General features: G+C 47.6%; 2 protein-coding genes across 2 annotated transcripts; both read left to right on the forward strand.

Moving 5' to 3' along the window:
* The first annotated feature begins 896 nt into the window (after positions 1-896).
* LOC123169576 (probable mitochondrial saccharopine dehydrogenase-like oxidoreductase At5g39410) lies at positions 897-7,964 on the forward strand. The gene is made up of 2 exons (XM_044587439.1): positions 897-1,609; positions 7,016-7,964. The coding sequence occupies exons 1-2, from the start codon at positions 938-940 to the stop codon at positions 7,730-7,732; spliced, it is 1,389 nt and encodes a 462-aa protein (XP_044443374.1). The 5' UTR covers positions 897-937; the 3' UTR covers positions 7,733-7,964.
* Positions 7,965-15,498: 7,534 nt separating this feature from the next.
* LOC123163947 (very-long-chain 3-oxoacyl-CoA reductase 1) lies at positions 15,499-16,958 on the forward strand. The gene is made up of 3 exons (XM_044581352.1): positions 15,499-15,832; positions 16,241-16,599; positions 16,671-16,958. The coding sequence occupies exons 1-3, from the start codon at positions 15,499-15,501 to the stop codon at positions 16,956-16,958; spliced, it is 981 nt and encodes a 326-aa protein (XP_044437287.1).
* Positions 16,959-19,485: the final 2,527 nt, after the last annotated feature.

The raw sequence follows: 19,485 nt of genomic DNA on the forward strand, positions 1-19,485 counted from the left end.
TGTAGCGAATAGATCGAGGGGAGGCTCGTTCCCGTCCGTGTTCGAGAGATTGATCGTGATTGATTTTCTCACTAAAAACATTAGTAAATAATTTACGCCAGCATGGAAAGCTCTGATCCGTTCAGATTTTTTTCGTTGTGTGAGAGGTTGACACGAAAATAAACCAGTGGGGGTGGGAGGGGACAAAAAAACTAGCGAAAAAAAGGTTCAAAATGGTGGGACGAAAATAAACCGTGGAGTCTATTCACCAACTCTGACATTAGAAGTAGAGATAACTAGTGCTTCCTAAAACCACAACCTCTCCATTCGATGTCACATAACCAATGCACGGGGTACAAACTCCCTCACTCGAGGGGCAACGAACATAGCTTAGATGGTTAGTTTTCTTTTTGTTTTTGTTTTTTATAGACCCAGTCTATTAGGGTTTAAGTCTAAGACTTGTCACTGGTGCTCGCTTTTTTTAAGATTTATTTTACACTTTTTAGTGATGTTCGTTCACTAGGGGAAGATGTTCTCATCGACTACGAGGCGTCTGTAATGACTTCATCAATTTTAAGAGGTTGTGCTGCTCAATATTTCGAACATGCCGTCGATTACAAGACGACTGTAATCACTTCGTCAATTTCAAGATATTGTATTGGCTCAGTATATTAAAGGTGCTTTTATATATAGGGTTAGCTTAAAAACAAAAACAAAAAACTTGGTGTGCGTGCTACGGACTTACGCGAATTGCCAACAGCGAACAGCCACCTACTCGCACTCGGTAAGGAAGCACAACAAAATGCTGGGATCAGGCGTGAAAACGTGACCGCGTCACTCCCGGTACTCCCACAGCAACGTAAAAAGCGGTCGAACCGAGCAGGGGAAGCCACCTCGCAGTCGTACCAATCCAACGCACCGCACCCGAGTCTCCCGTCTGAGAACCCAACCCCACTCCATGTCTGCGCCAATGCCAGGGCCGGAGGTGTTCGACGTCGTCATCTTCGGAGCATCGGGCTTTACCGGCAAGTACGTCATCCGCGAGGCCCTCAAGTTCCTGCCCCCCAACGCCTCCCCGCTCCGCACCCTCGCGCTTGCCGGCCGCAGCCGGGAACGCGTCGCCGCCGCGCTCAGCTGGGCCGCCTCGCCGGGGCCCGTGCCCGACGTCCCCATCCTCGTCGCCGATACCTCCGACCCAGCCTCTCTCGCCGTGGTCACCGCGCGGGCGCGCGTCCTGCTCTCCTGCGCGGGGCCCTTCCGCCTCCACGGCCGCCAGGTGGCCGCGGCCTGCGCGGAAGCAGGGGCCCACTGCCTCGACATCTCCGGCGAGCCCGAGTTCATGGAACGCGTCGAGGCCGACCTCCACGAGGTCGCCGCCAAGAACGGGTCGCTGATTGTCTCCGCGTGCGGTTTTGCCTCCACCGTCGCGGACCTGGGGTTCTTGTTCCACTCCAGGCAGTGGACGCCGCCGTCAGCGCCGGTGAGCGTGGTCGCGTATGTCAACCTGGAGTCGTCGGACAGAAAGATCGTCGGGAACTTCGCCACGTTTGAGTCGGCCGTTCTCGGGGTGGCCAACACCAGCCAGCTGCAAGCGCTGCGCCGATCCCGGCCGAGGCCCGCGAAGCCCAGTGTGAGTTACTAATGTTCTTACATTTCACTTTTCAAATTGATGATTTACTTATTTTACAGATACTATAAAAACCTTAGTTTAAAATAGCAATCTGTTGAGATGGTAATGACTCATGAGGGATTTTTTCTTTTGCGGGGGTTTGATTCATGAGGGAATTAACAGTACCCATCATATAAACTTTTTTCCCCACACGGTACCCATCATAGAAACTAATAAATCGATCACCTATTAACGTAATGCGGAATTTCCTTTTATTTATTTACGAGAACAATTCTTGTACTGCTCAAAGTTTAGGATTACAATCACGTCTGACATTGTCATTGACGTCCTCTGGACCCACTCCTAGCCAAACAGCCGTACGACTGTTGGATCTACCTATCTATCATAGTTCACCATAAAATGACTAGCAAAATTAAAACTACGACGTCTGTGAGTAATACAAGAAGTATGTTCTTCGATCAACTTCTTGATCACCACTACCAAGAAGGCATATCTTGATGTATTGCTGATTGAGCTCTTAATCATTGCTACTGCCTCCAAGCAATTGGACTCAATGTTCACGGGCAAAGTGCTCCACTGTAACACCAGTAAAAGTTCCTCTGAAATACTCGCTTTGTCAGGAATTACTTATCGTAGAAATGGATAAAAATGTATGTATCTACAATTAAAATATATCTAGATATATTCATTTCTCTGACAAATAATCCCTAATGAAGGGCGTAGCTAATAATTCTGCTTCCAGAGCATTGAACACTCGAAGAGCTGACTAGAAGAATAGAAAATAAGGGCACCAGACTGGTCACGTAGAATCATACATGTTCCTCCATCACCATTCATGTACGAGCCATCAATGTTCAACTTCACCCTCCCAGGTCCCAGGCCGCGACCAGGTGTGGAGCGACCAGGTGTGGAAAACTGATCGGCACGTAGTAGCTATCCATTTCCCTTTCACATGGTCGGCATCTGGCTTAGAGCATCTCCAGCCGTTCAGCCCCAAGGGCGCCGAAAAAGAGCGGCCTGGGGGCGAACCGGCGCTAGATCGGCCCCTGAGGCGACCTAGCTCCCAGTAACGCCCCCAGGCGCCGCCCCCCAACCCGCGGCAAATTCAAATGTAGTCATTCCTGCTCACAAAATAGACGCCACAAATTCGGCGATCATGCGGCCACAGTTCGGCAATCGAATGAATGCGCGTGCAGCACATCAGACGGCGAGGTCGGCCTCCGGCGTCGGCGTACGCAGGCTTGGCGGGGTCGGAGCTTCTTCTGTACTGGGCGGCGTCGGCGTGGCTTCTGTACTGCGGGGAGTCGTGGAGGCATCATCGCTCGGGCTTGGCGGCGGCGTCGGCGTGGGCGTGGGAGTTGGAGGCGCCGTCGACGGCAGCTGGTTCAGGATGAGGCCCCGCTCGGTCAAGTACCACGCCTTGACAGCCTCATCGTTGCTCTGGAGCATGTCCGCCCCGCACAACAGGAAAGCCAGGTCAGTGTTCCTCTTCTTCGCGGCGACGTTGGTCCGGAGTAGGTCGAGCTTGACGGAGCTGCTCGTCATCAACGCCGACCACCGTGCCTCGGTCTTCTCTTCACGCAGGATGACCCGGGCATGCGCATCGGCGAGGCAATGCTCGATGGACTCCTGCACTCGCGCGGTAGCCGCGTCAGCGTGTTTCCCCTTCTTGGCCCCTTTGTTGCCGTCCGGCCGCCCCTCTGACGCGCCCGGCGTCGGCGCGTCCGGCTTGTAGGTCTCCTTGGCCTTGTCGAGGGTGCGCCGGACTTCCGCCCACTTCTCGCACTTGTCAATGCGCTTGTAAACGTGGAGGTCCTTGAACTCTTGGTCGGCGTTGCCCTGGTGATACAAGGCAAACATGCGCACCAGCTGCACGGAGGAACGAACAGTTGGCGGGCGCACACGGTGAAGAGAAAGACTTTCCACGCTTCGGCGAGGCATTCCTGCTCCTTGGACGCCCACTTGATGCCCGGCTCGCCGGACCTGGACGCCCCCTTCTTCTTCTTGCGCCTCCTCGCCGGAACAGTCGCCGGCTCGTCCTCCTCCACGTCCTCCTCCTCCTCCTCCTCCTCACCGTAGACGTAGCCGAGCTCGCCATCCATGCCGCCGCTGAGATCCACCGTGTCTTCCAGGGTAGCGAACCCGGGGGACGCGGCGGCCACGGCCGAGCCTGCCGCGATGATGTCGTCCATGTCAGCGTCGGTCTCATCGGTGTCGCCGAGGTGCGACGTAGAAGCTTGCGAGAAGGGCAGCGCGCCACGGCGGAGAGGGGGCGTTGGGGAGCACGCGTACGCCTGCGGCGAGTAGGTGTATGGCGGGTACTGCACGCCGGCGAAGGCGGGCGAGGGCGTGCGCTGGGCCGGGTGTCCATGGGGGAAGGTGATGTTGGGGTTGAACACACCGTGCGCGTCCCCGTCGGCGTAGCCCGGCGACGGCGTGCATCCCCATGGCTGCGGCGATGACGAGAAGCCGGACGGAGAGCCGACGCTTTGCTGGCTCCACGGTGCGTACTGGGCGTGGCCGCCGGGTGGGTTCATCATCCTCACGCGAGTCGCCTCGGCCTCGGCTTGGTCCGCCGCCGCCACAGCGGCACGCGCCGCGTTGTCACGGGCCTTCTTGGCGATTGCCCTGTTCCGCCGGTCGGCAGTGACAGCCTCCCGTCGCTTAACTTCCGCCCTCCACTCGGCCTTTGTCATGCCCGGTGGCCTGGGCGACGGCGCCCTCGCCTTCCTCTGCTTCGGCTGGGTGACGGAGGCGGTCGCGGTGGTCGCAGCGCGGGGGATCACGTACTTCTTCGGCGGCATGGCGATGGCTGGGAGGCGAGCGGGAGGGAGATTGCCAGGAGGAATGGAGAAAATGGGAGGGAAATGGGGAAAATCGGGAAGAAACGGCGGGAAGAGGCGCTCGACTCGCCGACAGAGCGGCCCCACGCCCCTTTTCGCTTGTGCCGGCGCCCCCAGGCGCCCCAGCGCGCCGGGTTTGGCTCGGGTCCGTCGGCACCAGTTTCGGCCCGAGCCGGCGAAAAACGGGCTGCTGGAGGCGCGACTGGGCCGTTTTTTGGGCGCCGGCGCGGCAGAAACTCCTGGGGAGGGCCTGTTGGGGGCGCGGCTGGAGATGCTCTTAGCCTCGATCAACTGAGGAGTAGCTAGGTAGCTCGACAAAAATCTGACTGAGACTCTGAACTGAGAATACAACGGTTTTTTCACGGGCCCAGGCTAAAAAATCCTCACCAAGATGGAATGAGGGCCTGATGTTGCATATCTCATGAATATCCGTTGGTAAGAAGAACATCCGAAGTTTGTTCATATCCTAGCAACCATTGAAGTCTAGCAACTCTGAGATCCGTTTGAAACTGCATCTCCCTTTAATGAGTATTTAACATAAAACTAACAGTTTACTTGTTGGTGTCCCACTGAACTACCATTTTGAAAACGTCAGCAAACAATTACAACTTTAAGCTAATATCGTTGCAAGGCACTATTTGATGACCGTTTTAGACGATTTAAACGTGTTTATGACAGGCGGGACCCACGCGCCAGGGCTGATGTGGCAGGAAAGTTAACGCCGTTTAGTTTGACCATTAAGTTAACCGTTATTATAGGTGGGGCCACAGGTCAGCATCAACCTTCTCTCTCCCCCTCCCTCCGTCTCCCCCCCTTCTCTCTCTCTCTCTCTCTCTCTCTCTCTCTGGTAATTCAACAAACTCTCCTTCCCCTTTAATGGATTTCAGGCCACCAGTAGGTTCTCGTGCTACCCAACGGTCATGCCAAATATGTAATTTATGATCACCTCCCAAATGGATGATGGATTACCTAAAAAAAAATGTGTCCTCAAGTGGATGCGGAATTTCCTTAATCTGCCTATTGAATTTCAACTAAAGTATAGTCGGGTGTGCTACATTTCCTCATGATGAAATTAGTTTAGCTCGAGTTAGAATAGACAGGAAGTCCCGTCCCAGGTATGCCAGTGTTGTTCTGTTAGTTACCATAAAACTGGAACTTTCTATATTATAAAATCCAGTTATCCGTCTCTCAGAACATTTGGAGTTTCTTCCGAAGTGCCAATTTGGACCATATACAAGGATGTATGTACTATGTGTGCTGATAATAGTATTGGTTGGTGTGTTTTGTCAGCTGTCACTATTCAAGTTGCATCCTTCATTGTCTAAAACTTACTAAAACTGAAGTTTTATGACTAAGCGCCCTAAGCATGAGCATTTTCTTCGTTAAGTTGTATGGCAGTATCCTTTGTGATCATATTCCTGATCAAGATGCAGTTGATATCTTAAAAACATTTGCCATTCAGAAAATCCCAACTTGTATATTGAATGGAGCAAAAGGCTAAAAGGTATTGGGAAATAAACATCAATGTGGTGTTACCAGATATCTTTCCTACGTATAAAGATTGGAGTTGGTGGTGAGTCCACATATGGGTCCAACATCCTTTTCAAATAAATAAATAAATACACGTATCCCCAAATATGGAATTAGCAACCTTCCAAGAGGCATATAAACAAATGTACTTTACTCATACTACCTCCATTCGGGTTTATTAGTCCCTTTCGTATTTTGTGCCCAACTTTGACCGCAGGTTTGCTTAATGAAATAGAAGTTGTATGTCACAAAACTTAAGTTGTTGGATTCATATTTGAAAGAGGTTTTCAATGATACTTTTTTATGGTATATAACTTATTTTTTATAGTTAAATCAAAGGTCAAAGTTTGACTCAAAATACGTGGGGGGCTAATAAACCAGGACGGAGGTAGTATGTGACATCTATCAGAAAGAAACATATACACTACTTTTATGTGAGACCCACTTTTTTTTGTAAAAGGCACAAATAACAAAGATAAAATGTGACTTCAACTAAAAATCGATCTTGGTTTTAGATCTCTTCCCAATCTACTATAGTCATTTAAAATTCTCTAACGCTGCATATCTCTCACCGTATTTTTGCTAAATTTTCTAATCGTAAATCACACAACGGTCATAAAGAACACTAACATTATTTCACCACCTCCAAGCCAATGGTCACGTGGCAATGCACGGGCATCTTGATAGGTTATTGGATATTTTCATCTTAGTAACCCCGACGAAAGTAAGAGGGGGTAGTGTTGGAAAATGCTTTGTGTAGACAAAGAAAAATGGCTTGGCGGTGTTCTGAATTCAAGTTAGGTCTGATATTTTTAACTGTTCTTGTCTTTGTTGTGCTAGATTGGGCATGGCATATAGAATCTTCAATATCTTTTAAAGTTATGTAATTATTCATAATTAAGAAATCCTTGCAAAAAATGTCCACCACATTTGTTATAGCCCTGAATCCCTGAATCCAATGTGTGCAATTATGACAAAATATTTTTTTTGGATAATTATCACATTTGACGTTAAGATTTCTCTCTATGTGCAGATTCCGGGTCCTCCGCCTCCCAAAGGATCCTTGATGATTGAGCATGACAAGGCACTAGGACTGTGGGCCATGAAGTTACCTTCTGCTGACACAGTGGTTGTGAAGAGAACACTAGCAAATGTGACAGAGCATCCCGAGGGCCTTCCTTGTGCGGATGAAACCTCAGATTTTGAGAAGCATAGGAAGGAGTTCTGGTCCTCTATCAAACCTGCGCATTTCGGTGTGAAGATCGGCAGTCGTTCCATCCTGGGCCTTGTGTGGTGCCTGTCGACTGCAATTTTCGTCGGCATTCTTGCGGGTTTCTCCTTCGGCAGGTCTCTCTTGCTAAAATTCCCTGAGTTCTTCTCCCTCGGGTTTTTCAGAAAGACCGGACCAACAGAAGCGGAGGTCAGCAACGCCTCATTCAAAACATGGTTCGTCGGCCGTGGCTACATCGATTCGGAGCACGCATCAGAGTGTGGAAGCAAGCTAGACAAGGAGATCGTCACCAGAGTTTCGGGGCCAGAGATCGGGTACATCACGACATCGATCGTCCTCGTCCAGTGCGCCCTCATCCTGCTGAGCCAGCGAGCCAATCTGCCGAAAGGCGGGGTGTACACGCCCGGCATCGTCTTCGGCCCCACGGATCTCCAGAAGCGCCTCGAGGAAAACGGCATGTCATTCGACCTCATCTCCACGAGGACCATCCCTTCAGATGAATATGCTCATGCTTCCTAAACTACATTTCACCTAAATGTCTAGCAGGCTAGCAATGATCATGGCTTTCCGAATAAACATGCAGTTGTCATGTATGAAGTAAACAGTATCACTAGCAGACATGAAAAGCAAGAATAAGATGTGCTCATGTAAGGTGAATCGTATGTCTCCGTGAAATATGTAATAAGCATGTAATCCGTGACTTTGCTTAGTTCTGTAAAAGTGAAGAAATGTTGTCTACGTAAGTTCCAGTTTTCATATGATTATTACATGGAACATGCCAGGGCCATCTTCTCAAATTCGGGGCTCCGGGCGAAAAACTAAAATAGGGCCCAAATTTTTGAACAATTCATGTAACAAAAGAATTAATATGCGTAATGGATACTCTCATTGGATTACATGTTCTATTTTTGAATAATTCATATAACAAAGTCTCGAGCTGAAGAAGAACAAGATGGAAACATGGGTGATACCACAATACAACTTCCAGGTAATGGATTTTCCAAGTTGCTTGAATCGTGTACCTTCATAGTATGGAAACTGATAGGATTTCCTCCTAGTGTTGTATGGCCTGATTATGGAGAGGGAATCCATCAACAGGTTAATTGAGCAGGCAATATTAGATGCGGATGGAATAGGGGTCAAAATGCTCAGGCTTGGATTCCTAAATCATGCATGTTGACAAAACTCTTCTTGCTTACCCACCATCGTTTTCACTTTCAGTGAGATTTTGATGAATTTCAATGAATATTAATAATTTCAGTGGACAGCAATATCTTTACCTTTCGGCCAAAATATTCCAGTCATTTCACTTATACACAAGAATACAAATATTTTTCAAAATTTTCATTTTTTTTTAATTTTAAGTGAACGTCTTGGTCCTTTGGCCGGAATGCAAACCGAAATCACTGAAGTTCAGTAATTCTGGTAGGTGCTGAAATATTTCTGAAAGTTAAATTTAAAACCACACGCTTAACTCACTCTTTATACTTTCTTTCACTTGACACTTAGCTTCTGATCGGGTCAAAAAACATTCAGAAATGTTGGCAAAAAACTATCTAAGGACAACCTTTCGATTACTCGGACAAGCTAGTGGAACTAATACGGTTTTTACTAGAAGAAATACAAGAGTCAGATGCACTCTTTGCACAAAAATGGTTAGCGCAAAATATTAACCCTCATATTCTTGGTCCCAGGAAAAATAACTCAATGGAAGTGGTGAATTATTTACACAAAAGTATTCAAAATTTAGAGTTCGACTTGTTGATGGAAGTGGCATAGCAACAACAGTTATTCTCAAGAGCATCCGTTTAGATACAAAGTGGGTGTTTCTCAGTGGAGGCGGTTCTAAGGTAGTACATGCCACAACTACAGCTTTATGCGAGAGAGGTGTCCAGGTACCTATCACCTTGCTACTTTGTTGATTTCGCATAGTTGCTCGCTGTTTATATGAATTGGTCTCATTTCTTGAAAAGGATGACTATAAATATACGCAATTTTGTGTAGGTAATCATGAACCAAAAGAAGAAATATGAAATTCTCAAACTACAAGTTGCAGAGAGCAGCACTGCCTATCTGAAATTCTGCAGTGATGAAATACCTCAGGTAAAAGTTACTGAATGAAAACACTCAAGAAACTTTCTAGGGTGCAGATATTGTCAGTGGGGTATAGTACTACTAGAGATATTGGGAAGGATCGTGAATGCTTCTATAAACCTTGCGAAAATAATACATCCAATGTTTTGTTGATGGAAAACAGTAGCACATATTATGCTATAGTGTCATCGACCAGCAAATGTCATGAAATTACAATGTAAACCTATGTGGCTAGCATATATATTGTAGGAACAAACACTCTGAGAAACAATATATTCAATGATTACTTCTTCACTGCTACAGACCTGGATAGGCGATATCATAGATGATAAGCAACAAATGGGGGCAATTTACATCACAGTTTCTCCTTAAGAAGGCACACAAGGATTGCACATACATGAGTAACCCTGCAATGAGAAGATCCCAAAGGCAATGCGGAACATCCACACTAGTGAGGCATACTAGCAATATATTCTCATTATTAGCTGATTCTGGAAATCTCCAGAAAAGCGAAATAGGATGATTTGATGTCCATAATCTGATAGACACTGACATGTGTTGCTACTCGCTTTATGAATAGAATTGGCTTCAAAGAGGGTGATGAGGGCATGGCACATTGCTGGAGTTGTACATGCACTAGAAGGTTGGAGCCTCTCCATGAGTGCGGAGATGATATGATGGGCACCGCAAAGGTCTGGCCCATAGCTATTAAGTGCGGATTCATTCCTCTGTAAAAAGCTTTATTCTTCTGAACCCTCACGTATATATTGCTCAATAATGGTGGGAAGTTGAGATTCAGCATTATGGAGTGTCAGATAAGCTTATTGGTTACTAGCTTCATTTGGCAGGAATGCATTTCAATAGAAAGCCCTAAACACGGTATCAATAGAAAAATACTTAGTTGTATGAGTACATGAGCCAACTCACAGAAACTCATTAAAACATGTGCCGCATTATTAGTGATAGCATGCTCTATAACACTGCTAATAGCACGCTACGGCATGTAGAGAATTGTCTCGCTAAATATATCAGTGTACAATGTCTTGCTAATAGCGCGCTATAGAATAGCATAATTTAGGGGGTGGCGCTTTTTTTACCACGGAAAAAATCAAACTATGTATAGGACCTTATTTTTTTAATTATTTTCCTTGTTGGGTACATGAGCTATGATAGTTGTATACTTTCGGAATCCACGGAACAAAGCTAAAGGAAAATTGCACACAATTTTCAGCCCACATGACAGGGGTTCTTAATTCCTTGGGTTATAATAGGGCACCAAAAGTTCTTGGACTAAAATTTGTGGACATGGCTAGCGGGCGCCCGAGCGCCCACAGGTAGGAACTAGCGCTCATCTAAATATGGAAAAGAGCAGCTGACGCGCACGACCGTAGTTCACTAAAAAAGAAACCATGTCCTCGCGTGCATTTATTTGGGGATCCAAAAAGTTTAAAAAACTGTAACTTCTGATTTAAGTGTCGAAATTCAATTTCGTTCTCACAGTTGGCTTTCTCGCGAAGAGTTCTTCGAAACTAGATCTCACATAGATATGTTTCGTTAAACTTTTTTTGAGGCAACTTTGGGTACGATGGAGGCAACTTTAGTGCTATAGAAAAGCAACTTCATTTTTTCCCAGTAGGACAGCCTATTAGGTTGGTTTGTGTAAAAAAAATGAGAAAATCGCACACAACATGAGGCACCTTTAGTGCTACATATGGAAAAGTCTAAGTTTATCATTGATGGGGCTATTGGAGGCAAAACAAGGACAATAACTTTCAGATCGTTATGCACTTGAGTATCACATAAAAAATAGCAATTTTGGGGTGTTTTCGCGCAATTCCAATGCATTCAACAAGCAACTCATGTGTGTTTCCTATTGGTTGGTTTGTGTAAAATGAGAAAATCAAGAAAATGTGTGCAAGTCCAACTCATCTTGTGTGTGTATGCAACTATATACATCTGTGTATAGCAATTGTTCTAGCAAACACTAAGCAACTGCCCCCCCCCCCTAGCAGAAATCCACACAACTTTCTAGCAAGATCCAAAGCCACTATTCCTAGAAAAAAATTCAAGCAACTGTCCTAGCAAATCCAAGCAATTGCAATACCAAAACACAATGCAAAATTGTTTATACCAAAACCAAGCAAATGTATTACCAAACAGCAATGCACAATTATTCTAGCATAACCGAGCAATTATCCTACAAAACTAAGCAGCTGTACTATCCAATCCAAGCAACTGCATTACTAAATAACAACTATGAAAAAAATTGTCCTAGCAAAACCAAGCAACTGTCCCTAGCATTCCTACTTAGATTGTCTACTTTAGACAGAAAAAACGTATGACCAACTTGAATAGCCTTTGTGGACAACTATCTTACCCCCTCCCCTCCCCATGCAACTTATCTATTCTAACAAAAATCCAAAACAAGTCAATTACAAAGAAAACACAAAATGAAAATTGTTGTAGCAAAATAATCCAAGCAACCGTCTACCAAAACAAAGCAACTATATTACAAAAAATACGAATGCAAAAACCTGTTCAAAACGAATCCAAGAAACTGTCCCAACAAATCGCGAGAACTTGACAATGATAATTACTTGCCTAACAATGATGCCATGTTTGCATGTCATCGCTAATTAGTTGGCTACGATACTAGGACAAGTTGTCTGTCGGTGTAGCTCATACTGCATGTATTCTGAAACATAGTGTTGGCATACTCAATTGTGTGGTAGACAACTTATATGTGAATTTAGTGAACATCATGGTCATGAGAGGCAACTTATTAAGGACTTCTCCTTGATAGGAAATTATAGTAGGCAAACTAAGAAGACGTTGCTTTCCTATAACACTAAACTTGCCTCTACAGCACCCAAAGTTGCTCAGAAAAAAAGTTCGTCGAAATATACCCATATGAGATCTAGTTTTGAAGAACTCGCCGTGAAAAACCCAATGGTGAAAACGAATCTAAATTCCGATACTCGAACCAAAAGTTATGGCTTTTTAAATTTTGTAAAACCCAAATAAATGCATGTATTTTTTCTTTCTTGACTTGTGTTCGGATGGGACGAGGACCAGATAGTTTCCTTTTTTTACTGTAATGACGACACACACATTCTTTATGGTAGGTCTGCTCAGATGCAATGTGAGTTTTTTTGTCGCATAGCATGTGCGCTCGGAAAGCCCAATTAGCGCAGCTGCACTGATAAGTATTTGGGAAAATTTAGGGCACCAAAAAATGTCCAACTCCAAAAGCTGTCACTAAATAGGTTACCAAAAAAATGTCGACGCGACCTCAACCTCTACCTCGGATTGCCTGCTGCCGCGGCCAAATTGGCGCCATCCAGCGAGCCCTGGGGCCTCTGCTCGTCATCACAAGCACACGTGCGACCTTGCGGAGCCTTTGGACAAGTTCTCAGCAAGGTCCGCGGCCCCAAGACCCTTCCCCACAAGCCCGCACACCGGCAGGGGCAGGCAGCGACCCTAGTCTTCTGTGCGTGCATGCGTGCAGTTCCCTGGCACCCCATCTTCTCCAAGTGGGTGCTCGCTCGCAGCCATAGCTCGCCCAGCTCGGCCATGGCGCAGACAGAACCGGAGCTCCCCGCGACGGCGACAAAATCAGCCCGGGAAAGAGGGGAAAGGGGGAGGGGTTCGATTGGAGTCTGTCAGGCTTCAGAACAACATCTATCGGTGGCAGGAGTTTTGCGGCCGGCGGCAGTAACGGCAGGGCCGCTGGCGGGCGAGCTGAAATTTCCGGATGTGGCCGGCAGTCAGGGCAGCGCGCTGTGTTTTTTGGTTTGGGCAGCCGTTTGGTGGTTTTTTTTAAGAGAAACTGGCGTTTGTTCGGGCTGCCCAAAAATATTTGATGCAAAATTTAGATCAAAGAAAACGGTGGGAGCTGCGTTTTTTGGTCCAAAAACACTAAAAACGGTTATGTTTTATAGGACTGCTATTAGAGATGCTCTAAAATGACATATCGGTGATGATATATGGTTAAAAAACACCGGGCTATACCATTCAAATGAGGTGGTTAAGTCGATAAGAAAACAGTCATCTGAAGTGGGTTTCAGTATGCCTTCAATCTTTCGCCTTGAATACTCCCACTGTTACAAACCAAACGTTTATTTAGAAGAAATACAACGCTAGCCCAGGTGGCCGATGTGTTGTTGGCGATCATCGTCGTCCTATTCTGCCTTCATTCTCACGACTGCTCCTGACAAGTTGCTATCACCGTCGTCTTTGTTGCTGTCAAGAGTCCATGAGCAGGGATGAGGCAAACCTGTTGGAGGATATGGTAGGCGCGTGCCGTAGCAACTTGACACGAGCATAGGTTTTAGAGAATGTTGAGCCGTGCGTGCTGTGTCTCTATTGTACTTGAACTCTTGATTTCTCATGAACTCTTCTACTGGCTATCCGTTAATCATCCTGCCGTCCGTGACTAATAAATAGAAGCATGGGCACAAGCTAGGCTTGTACATCTACGCTCTTTAGCACCACGCACTAGCTAGCAGGAGCAAGATCACGGTTAAGAACACCTCCTATATATCTGAGGCGGCTTTCAAGGCGGCCTCCATCTTTCGCTTTCGAGGGGTCCTCATTGAAGATGGTATTTGTACTCGGAAGAGACTGAAGTTCTTAGATGTGTTGTTGTGATGTCCTTACACTTTTCGATCTCCATGTTGATATTAACAGGTGGTGGTTGTGTGAACCCTTGAGAAATCCTATTCCATAATAAAATTGTGGATAATGCTCACATGCATGGGCGACCCATGAAGATCTTGCTCGCTTAGCTTGGCTCGCTGCTCCGCTCACTTTTTTTTCGCCCGCTCTACTGCTAGCTAAAACTATTGTTTTTTAGTTGAAAATTTTAGCTAAATCAGAAGATCTTCAATAATTTAGAAAATGGGCCCAAGATGTGTCAGGAGGCTTCAAATCTGAGGGAGCTTAAGACAACTCTAACCGATCCCCTATCCGGTGTTAGAGGAGGATAAACTCCATTTTTCTCCACTAACCAGCGCCTAGCAGATCCCCTAAACCGAATAGAGGAGGATATTTTATCCTCGGCATCTATCCCGCGCCCATATTTGCTCGGACGCTACTGCTTGGAGGAAAACAAATCCTCTACCCTAAGCTACCTCACCCAACCAGCTCTAGCGCCACATCTACGCCGGCGCCATCCTTCGCAACCCCGCCGCCACGGACGATGCATAGGCCCCACCACGTTCCTTGCCCTTGGATTTGTTCCTCTCTCGCACCATCGCCGGCGCAGAATCGGTAGATCTGCTGCTACCACCGCCGGCGACGACGCCTTTGCCATGGATTGGCCGGTTACCGAACCGCACGGCCCGTCAATGCCTCTCCTTCGCATGCAGGTATGGCCTTCGCATGTAGCCACATGGATCTCACTTGTCGGAGGTTCGCGGGTAAAGACACACCTGACTGTCGGCCGGGCTTGGCACTGCCTGCTCGTCGGCTCCTCATTGCCGATCAAAGTGCTACGACTGCCAGTGGCAGATGGTGCGCCGCGTTTCCACCACGCCAGAACACTCCAGATGGGTGTTCTTCAAGTGCAAAAAAGATGGGGTGAGTTCTTCTTTTGATTCGTTATAATTCGGATTCAGCACCGTTTGTAGCTCATTGATTGCTCAAATTTATGTGTAGGATGGATGTAAATTTTGGCATTGGGAAGAAGAATATATCGATCTATTGATAGCGAGAAATGAAAATGAAATAATTTTTTTACTCCATTATATTTAGGGGATCAGCTAGCTAGGTCCGACTAATACTTAATGGAGTAAAAATACTTCACTAAAGGTTTATTCCGCTGAATACTTCTTTATTTTTAGAGGATTCGGTTAGAATTGCCGTTAGTACGTGAATAAATGATATCACCGTCTGTGTTGCTTTCAAATGTGCGTGGACAAGTAAAGATGAGGCAAAGGAGGATGGCGTGGACAAGTAAAGATGAGGCAAAGCTGTTGGAGGATGGCGTGGACAAGTAAAGATGATGCAAAGCTGTTGGAGGATGGCGTGGTGTCCTTTAACTCGTCTACTGTCCGCCACGCATAAATACGAGTTGCCGCGCACACGACCAAGGCCAGAGGTCTTTGCTCGTTAGTGCCATCACACTTGCTAGCAAAGGAGCGTAACACGTTGCGAGCTATTTTTTTTTTTTGAGGGAAACGCGTTGCGAGATGGTTGCGTCGTTATGGTTCTTCTTCTGGCTGGCCTCCCTCGGTGCCCTCCAAGTTTTCGCTCTCAGCATACGCCTCCTCGCCAATCTCGTGCTCTTCCTGCGCCGGCCCAAGGATCTCCGTTGCACATACGGAGCCTGGGCTGTCGTCACCGGGCCGACATCAGGCATCGGACATGCCATGTCCCTGGAGCTCGCACGGTCTGGCCTCAATCTTGTCCTCGTCGGTCGTGACCCCACCAGACTCCGCGAGATCTCCGAAACGATCTCTAGGACATATGCCATGCAGACCAAGACCGTGTTGTTCGATTTCTCCCTCGTATCCACTGCGCAAGGTATAAAAGTATGGAAATCCTATCTGGCGACCGTTCGCTGGCAAATGGGTGACAAACGAACCCTTTTAGTGGCAGTTTTAGTTATGAGGCAAGATTAAATGGTGGAAGTTTTAAGCAAAAAATTACCTTCTCTGACAAAAAGTATCATGTCGCTCTGAACAAACTGTCATCACCCACAACTAAAAATGCGACAAAATCGTTAGCAAATGCCTCTATGCCGGTCGCTCCTTCTCTATTGCGGGGGGGGGGGGGGGGGGGGGGGGGGGGGCGTTCCCCGAATACACTGACGCGAGTTGCAAATACAGACAACTTGCCAATAGCAAACGAGTAAAAATCAGTACGAATAGTATAGAGTGTGTGCCCGTCAGATCACAGACCAGTCGTCTCATATCGTTCGATCTTCTGCAGGCGACGAGGCGATGAGTCGCCTCCGGGAGGCCGTGGCGGGACTGAATGTAGGGGTGCTGGTGAACAACGCTGGGGTGGCGAAGCCGGGCGCGGTGTACCTCCACGAGGTGGACGTGGAAGCGTGGGTGAGGATGATACGCGTGAACGTACTGGCGCTAACGGAGGTGACAGCCGAGGTGCTGCCAGGGATGGTGCGCCGGGGCAGGGGTGCAGTGGTAAACATCGGCTCGGGCTCAGGATCGGTCCTTCCCTCCCACCCTCTCTACTCTGTCTACGTCGCCACCAAACGGTACGTCGCGGAGTTCTCCAAGAGTCTCTCCGTGGAGTACCAGAGCGCATGCATCGATGTGCAATGCCAGGTACGTAGTCAGTGTGTGGCGCTCACATCCATCATGTCACCAGATTACCTTTGGTTTTGTCGTGTTTGCAGATCCCATTCATTGTGGAGACAAACATGGTGTCGAGCGCCGTGAAGAACAGCTTCTTTCTTCGCCCATGGGTGCTGAGCCCGGACGCCTACGCGCGCGCGGCGGTGCGCTGGATCGGGCACGGGACGCTGTGCATACCCAACTTCGCCCACCGCCTCCAGTGGTGGTTCACCTGTCTCTTCCCGGACTCCTTCAAAGACATGAACCTCCTGAAGCGGAATTTGCAGCACAGAGACATCTTTAGGAGGATCAAACCGTTGAGGGAAACGCGGGCGAACTCACGGGAGTGACCAGATCGGTGCTGGTGTTCCCTCGGATCAAGGTGGTTCAGAATTCAGAGTTCATAGTTGAGGAACACGGGGCTACTTGACTGTGTTGTGCCGAACTTAGAGCATATCTACTCAATCTCTAGAAAATCAGTCTTTTGTTATATGATCCATTATACTTTAACTCCTTACATTTAATCTGTCAAAAAAGAAGGGTTCCTAGCCGAACTCTTAAATTTAACTCCCTAAAAAATGGACCCTGATATCTATATCTACTGAATGTTCGATAGGAGCACCCGGGATACTGAACAAGGCGTTTGGGGCGAGCTGTTTTATAGACCGAACAAAAGCATTCATTCTGGCAACCCAAGATCACGAACACACGCGACACCACCGCGGCGCTCGAGCGAGACCCGAATTACATCGAGGGTGCCCGAAAAATCTCTCCAAACCTCAGATCCCCATCGCCGCACCAACCTAACCCCCAACTTCCCTCGATCCCCTATGTTGTTCTTCCTCGTTCTTGAAGCTGTCATGAGAAGAGCGGATGAACCCTAGGGTGATCTCGCACTACTAGAAAAACATATGTAGCCTTGTGTTTCTCCATATGCCGAGTGTATATTATCGGCCGCCCGGCTTACACATCTGTAAGCCGTGTATCAATGGCGCGGCACACGACAACGACCTGGACCTGGGCGTACCTCCACGTACGGCGCGACACAGCACAAAAATGCTCGTTGTATAGAAAAAGACTCAATGTATTTAGGAGAAATCTGAGTGTGAACTTGGAGCACACGGCAAACACCCGGGCCACGTGGCCGTGCTCGTCCATGTTGACGCCACCGTGATGGGCGGTGTGTAAGCCGTGCGCCACGCGTGTACACTATGTCCCACCAAGTATTCACATGGCGTAATTACAGCTGCCAGCCTTTGACTGCATACCCTTGCTCACACACAATGACGCCGTCCCGTCATCGCACCTCGTGGTCGAGCGGATTCCATTGCCAGTAGCCATTAATGGCGGCATAGTGCGGGGCACCTATCGACCACCTACCCCCCCCCCCCCCCCCCCCCCGCGCCCGCGCCTACAAATGTGCCTCCTCTCCGCATCGATGTCGCACATAGCTCGCTCCTGCTGTCGAACTTAGACAGCCAACGCGCCTCGCCTCCTCACCCAACGCTGCGATGCCTCGCCACGACCATGAAGCCGGTGACGGGCCTAATTTTAGCAGATCTCGAGGTAGGGATCCTAAGCTAGATTTCTTGGAGTGATGAGAGACACGGGATTTTACCCAGCTCTGGGCTCTACGAGGAGATAAACCCTACGTCTTGCTTGTGTTGTATTGCGTTGGGGTATAGTACATACTATAGTGTCTGCCATGAGATTGTTCTTGTCTAGTGGAGAGGAGTCATCCGCGGATAAGGAGTTCTTGTCCCAAACGGCAAGGCTTCTGGAATCTTTTTTGTATGTGTCATGGGCCACCCAAAGTGGCCCCGGATGGAACCTGATCTTGGGGTCCTCGGCCCGGCCTGCCAGTCCAGGGAGTTGACATGGTGAGAGGCCCCATCACTGGTAGAGAATAGGCCTTTAGTCCCGGTTCGCAAAGGCCATTAATCCCGGCTGTGCAACCGGGACTAAATATGCGCGACTAAAGCCCCCCCCCCTTTAGTCGCGCCTCTTACGAACCGCGACTAAAGGCCCGTCCACGTGGGCGCCAGGAGTCCGTCGGAGCGGAGGACCTTTAGTCCCGGTTCTCGTGGCTAACCGGGACTAAAGGCCTCCTCCGCAGGTTTAGGGTTTTAGCCCCCCTAAACCTGGTTTCTTTTTAATTTGTAGTGTTTTATTTCTTTTATATTTTATTTTGTGTTTTAATTTTGATGAAGTTTCAGTACACATATTCTACGCTACTATATACATGCATATGAAATTTCAAACAAGAAGAATTCAAGAGGAATATATAATATATATTCAATCTCGGGTGACCATATACAACTTCGAACAAGTTTCCATACACAATTAGGATGGATGACCATATACAACTTCGAACAAGTTTCAATCTCGGGTATGCATATAAATTTCTTCGTCCTCGGTATAGTGTTCTCCTTTAGGATTGATGACTTCCCTCTTGAAAAATCCTGCTAATTCATCTTGAATTGGTCGGAAGCGAGCTTCTGGACTAAGCCTCCTCCGCAAGTTATCTGTCGCCTTCCGCACGCTATCCGATGCCTTCCGCTCAGAGGTGTGTCTCCGGATGTTCTCACAAACATAGTATCCACATAGATTGGTCCCCGGTGGCTGCTTATCCACATTAACTAACCTTCTAAAATCTAGCTCATGTTTGAATTCACCGACAATTTCTTCTGAGAACCGTCTCCAAACCCTACAGGGCAAAGAAAATTAAATGAACAAGGGAGTTATTAGTTACATGATATTAGGAAATGAACGAAAGAAACCGATCGATATAGGGCTCAAATGATTGAAAATAATTACTTTGCAGCATTTTTCTCATGTCGGCCCAACGCTTTGGATCCGAATCCATAGAGTCCATGA

The sequence above is a fragment of the Triticum aestivum genome, chromosome 7D, assembly GCF_018294505.1.
Source record: "Triticum aestivum cultivar Chinese Spring chromosome 7D, IWGSC CS RefSeq v2.1, whole genome shotgun sequence".
In the NCBI taxonomy this organism is placed as follows: domain Eukaryota; kingdom Viridiplantae; phylum Streptophyta; class Magnoliopsida; order Poales; family Poaceae; genus Triticum; species Triticum aestivum.